Source organism: Hakea prostrata, chromosome 3, assembly GCF_041222555.1.
Source record: "Hakea prostrata isolate BN-2017 chromosome 3, UWA_Hpros_2, whole genome shotgun sequence".
In the NCBI taxonomy this organism is placed as follows: Eukaryota; Viridiplantae; Streptophyta; class Magnoliopsida; order Proteales; family Proteaceae; genus Hakea; species Hakea prostrata.
The window spans coordinates 65,290,957-65,296,084 of NC_142602.1; the positions used below are offsets into that span (position 1 = coordinate 65,290,957).

A 5,128-nucleotide genomic window follows, 5' to 3' on the forward strand; every position below is an offset into this window, starting at 1 on the left:
TCGAGAATGTGAATGACCAACCATGCAGCATAACAGTAGCCTAGTGTAGCCAACAGAATGATCCGAATGAAACCAGCCTTGATCGACCCTATGTTGATCCTTAGATCCAACCATGAAATGTAATCGGAAACACAAAGATGGAGATCCAGAAGATTCAGTTTCCACAAATATTAGAGAGACCACAAGGGTTAAACAGTCAACTCAAAATCCCAACCACTAAAAAGGGCGAATCCCATGCCTAAGGCTTTAGCACAAGCAGAGTCCGAAGGGGCAAATTTTTGTTTCAATACTTGACATTGGGCTACAACTATGTTCCGCAAACGCCCACTAAAAATCACAAGCATTGTCTAGACAAATTAGATAAGGGAAAATACAGTAGCTTCAACATCAACAGTGTTTTACAAAGTAGCAGTTGCCATTGCTGAGAAGATGTGATTGATCAACCATGCAGGCTGCAGCACAACAGTACAAGAGAAAACGCCATTTGCACAAGGACAACTTCACTTCCTTGAAGAACTACAAAAGTATTTCAACCAACAGAGGGACAGATACTAGAAATAAATACAAACTAACTTGTCTACTACATCAATCCAACAATACCCCCTGTCCCTTCATAAATTCCCCAATCAAAAACCACCCCAAATACTATTCCAGGTACATTCTACTTACAGCAAGCTGTCAGCCTTTGAAGGTAGTCTTCTAAAGAAACTCAGAGCAGGAGAAGGCAATCTGCTCCTGAATCTGGGTGGCCTCAAAGCATACAAACCCCACAAACCAACCACAACCCTAAATGGTGTTACATAGAACACCACAGCTGCAACCAAACAGAACACAATGAACAAGAAAGTGGCTCTTGGGTCTCTCCAACTCAACAGTGCTTGGAATCGCTCGCCTTGTGTAGCCAAGTCACCAACGACAGTTTGAATCCTTCCTGCAACACTCCTCAACCTGTCATACCTCATCCGAACAAGATCACCACTGCGAGTTGTGGGGAAAGTATCAAATTCCTCATCCAATTCGTCAGCATAAACTGTCTCTGCACAAGAAAGCCTAGTATCCATGTGGGGTGGGTGGCGTGGCCGTGACCGGTATCGCCAGATTCCAGTGAGCGACAAACAGAGCAAAATGAAAGGCAAGATTAGTTCAGGCAATACGTCGAGCACAAGGAAGAATACCAAGAATAGAACAGAGTAAACAGGTTTCTGCCAACTACGAACAGATTCGAACCATTTCCCAAGTGCAATAACACTGGATAGAACCGAAACAAGGCGGAAAAAGTTAGCCTTGCTGCGTCTCATGCTCCACATATGAGAATCATGATCAAGCATATACTCAACCACTTCCCTCCCCAGCGGCGGCTCCGCCCGGTTCAACCGTGCCGCCACCACATTCATTGCTTGATACCTCAAGCTCTCCAGTTGATTCACCGACAAAGGCCTCACGTAGTGCATCTTGGGCAGTAACGGCAAAGTGTACATATGGAACACGTTAGCCATGTTAGCACAGGTGAATCTAATCGCCAAGTGAAGCTCACCCATCTTCTTCACCCCTGATGTGTGCAGCATCAGAAGAGGATACGCGTGTGTATAAACTCGATCCGATTCCAATGTAGATAACCTGACTCTGACTTTTCCGATGCGAGAATCCCTTGCTCCGGCGCCGGCAACGGCAGACTTATCTGTGTGGGAATTATCAAAGACACCGATAGTGATAACCGTGCAAGGATCGAAAACTTCCCATGTATACTGTTCGTTCCATTTGGGTGCTAAATTGTCCACCACTGTACGAGTTCGAACCCATTTCTGGCCGTATTTAGCTACACAATAAGCATCAGTGGATCCTCCTTTGCCTTCTTTGATCTTCATCGGCATTAACCCAGTAGCTCCCAAGATACCCATTTCAAGAACACCAATGTGAGGCTTCCAAAGTGGCTTCGCCGTCGGCCGTACATCGCTGCTATACATGGTTGATTCGTCAAGAACATGGTAGCCACCGTCGAGAGTGAGCCGGAGATGGATTCTTGAACCGAACCGGGTCGAGACTTTTGGTTCGGCCAAACCCATGTTGTAGTGTGTGTCGAGGGTAAACCACTTGGAGACCGGGAGTTTATCGTCGGTTCGGCGTTCAATTGCCATTACAGGGATTAGAATGCGACCCAGAACCTCATCTCGACCCGGTCCAACCCGGTCTTCTATTGAAAGCATTACGTAATCTTCAAATGGTTCAGCTACAACAAACATCATGTCTTCGTTCCAGAAAGGGTTAGATGGGCTCCGATTCGCCATTGCTGGTGAAACTCTGGTCTTCATCACCTGGTTTCCCACTTGGGCTTTCGCTGAAAGCTCTGGGAATCTCGCCATTGTTGAGCCCTTTTCACCTGGAACGATGTCCTGTGCTTCAATGATGGTTACTCGCAGATACCAGAGCTTCGGAGAAAGATAAACTTTGGATTTGATGGAACAGAGACCATCAAAGTGTACATTAGCGGCTTTAGAATGCCAAGCTTCCGCGAATGCTTCGTCTGCTTGAGTGCCAAACCAAACAGAGACCATTAGCTCTCCGCCTCTGCCCTTTTCACCTTTCTTGTCTTCCATACGATACCACTGCGGAGCGAGTTGGCTATCAGGTGGAACGCGTTTGGGAACGTCGTTCAGATCGAACCAGATTCGACCCAAGAAATCATCTTTGTTGTTCTCTTTTACAAAAACCTCCACCATTGATGACTGGATACAGTCTTTGGAGAAAGCGAAAACTTGATCCCATTCTGGGTTATTCAAGCTGGCTCTTTTCGTGATTCCTCTGTAGTTCCCAACCTTCACCTCAGTAACCACTTCACCACCTCCAAAGGTCGAAAAATCGCGAGCTCTGACGACTCGGACATAAAGATACAGCATTTGCTCCACAAGATCATAAGTTGAACTTGTTTTATCTTTGTTAGTTGGACCTCCACCCAAATGAGGACTGGTTTCTTTAAGGGTGAACTCATTTGAACCAGACGAACTAAAACCACCGGCGGCAGCGGCGCTGCCGCCACCGCCACCACCGGCAATGTTGGGAGTGTGCATAGCAGGACCAGGCCCGGTTGTGATAATGACTGGCTTGAACTCATCTGGGTTTTGCTCCACAGGTTTTGGTTGCTGTTGTGGTTGTTGTGGCCGTTTATTGTCCTGCATCAACTGTTGCTGTTGCTGCTGTTGCTGTTGTTGATGCGGTTGCAGGGACAAAGACCCAGAGGTTGGTTGCTGATGCATATTCTTCTGCTTTTTTACATAAGTCGCCGATGTTGTAACTTCGTTTTCATTCCCCTCTTTGAAAAAATGCTCTTTGTTGGAAAGATAGAGCTTGAGGCTGATCTCACCACGGATATGAGAAAACAAACTCCGTTTCTCAAGTGTGTAAAGCTGAGCAATCTCCTCACCTTCCCTAACAATGTTAGAACCAGAAATCCTCACCTTGCCCAGAAAATTTCTGCTACTGCCGGACCTTCGCTCGTTAAAAACAAAAACTTCCAAAGCTCTATAAGGAAGATCAGCGACATCGTTGATGTTAAAAACAAGCTTTTCGTTCCAAACAGGGTTTAAATCCTTCGGCTTCACTTGGGTTCTTTGTCTCTGGTTCTCAAACTCAACCTCCACGAACGCCGATGTTGAGCCTTCTCCATCCTTGGGCATTAAGTTATGGGCTGAAACAACCTCAACCACAAGCTTCTCTTTACCACTCATCTAACCCTCCTCGCCGTATCAATAAATGAAAACCGGGAAGACACTTTTGAGGTAAGAATAAGAGAAGCACAGAAGCACAGAGGAGAGGAAGGGAGAGGAAGAGAGAGAGAGAGATATTTGATATTTCTGGGTTGGCGGAAACGAGAATTAAAAAGGAAAGAGAAGGTTGCAGAGTGTGTTATTGACAAGTGGAATATAGAGAAGGGGGGTTTGGTGAGGTGAGGTAAAACAGCAGGAGCGCATGCCAGAATCTGCCAGAGAATCCTATATTGTTAAATGCAGGATTTGAGAGTAATGGATATTGGATATATTGTGATTTTGTGCTTTCGCGTAGCGATAGGTAACGTAATCTCTTTGCTCGAGGTTAGCCTGTTAGACTGTAACGAGTCTTTCTAGAGAGAGTATTACCAAAAAAAATATATATTCTAGAGAGAGAGAGGGCGTCCTGTCCTGTCCTGTCCTTCATCGCCTTACCTTTTTTTTCAAATAAATTCTCGGGTCACATCTTTAATCCGATCCACTTCCCAATAACAGGGTTTAATTCGGATCCGCCTGTTCACAATCAGACCCATTGGGTTGCTTTATTATAATGGTATCTGACGTGGCAAGAAATCAGGCAGAGTCACCCGAAAGGCGAACCAATATCACGCCAATAGAGTAGTAGTAGAATGGTTAAGAACCCGCTTCTCAATGTAGAAGTCATGGGTTCAACTCCTACCGGCAGCATATGTAATATCCTTATCTCTATATATAAAAAGCGCATTTGTACTACAAAAAAATATACGTACATTTGCTAATGGAGGAGTAGTATGATGGTTAGAAACCTGACTTCTCAGTGGATAGGGGTCATGAGTTCAACTTCCCTAGGGGAGGTATTGGGTTCGCACCCACTCGGCGGCATTAATATAAAGCTCCTCTGAGGAAGTAAATCGTGGTGCGCGCAAGCTAGCCCGGATGAATTTCAGTTCCAAAAAAAATATATGTATATATATATATATCATGTCCATTTCATTTATAAATCGCATCAATCAAATATACAAAATTGCATATATACAAAATACAATATAAAAGTTCCAGAGACTACGAGGTTTAAACTATTATATTGATCTGATGATTTTAACGAACGTCTCATTTGGACCAATGCAATTTATTGCAATTCAATAGAGAGATGTACTGATAATTATTGTCTTGGTTGTATCCAATATACATATGTATTGGCTAGTATCTTATCGCATCATAGGATATTTTAAACAGTTGTGGAATTGATGAAATGTACTATTGTTATACTTTTGCATCATACTTTGCCCACGTGGGATTTATTGAAGACCCACCCTTGATTATTTTATCAGTATTAAAAAGCAAGTCTCTACTGTGTGATGGAAAAGTGTGAGGAAAATGTAGACTAC

General features: G+C 44.1%; 1 protein-coding gene across 1 annotated transcript; it reads right to left on the reverse strand.

Moving 5' to 3' along the window:
• Window positions 1-232: 232 nt before the first annotated feature.
• On the reverse strand, window positions 233-3,939 carry LOC149022776 (FT-interacting protein 7-like). The gene has a single exon (XM_089150713.1). It carries the CDS (start codon window positions 3,720-3,722, stop codon window positions 666-668), a length of 3,057 nt encoding a protein of 1,018 aa, XP_089006839.1. The 5' UTR covers window positions 3,723-3,939; the 3' UTR covers window positions 233-665.
• Window positions 3,940-5,128: the final 1,189 nt, after the last annotated feature.

What these genes read in the sequence shown, in the direction of transcription:
- LOC149022776 (XM_089150713.1), bottom strand. Translation starts at nt 3,722, where the DNA reads ATGAGTGGTAAAGAGAAGCTTGTGGTTGAGGTTGTTTCAGCCCATAAC.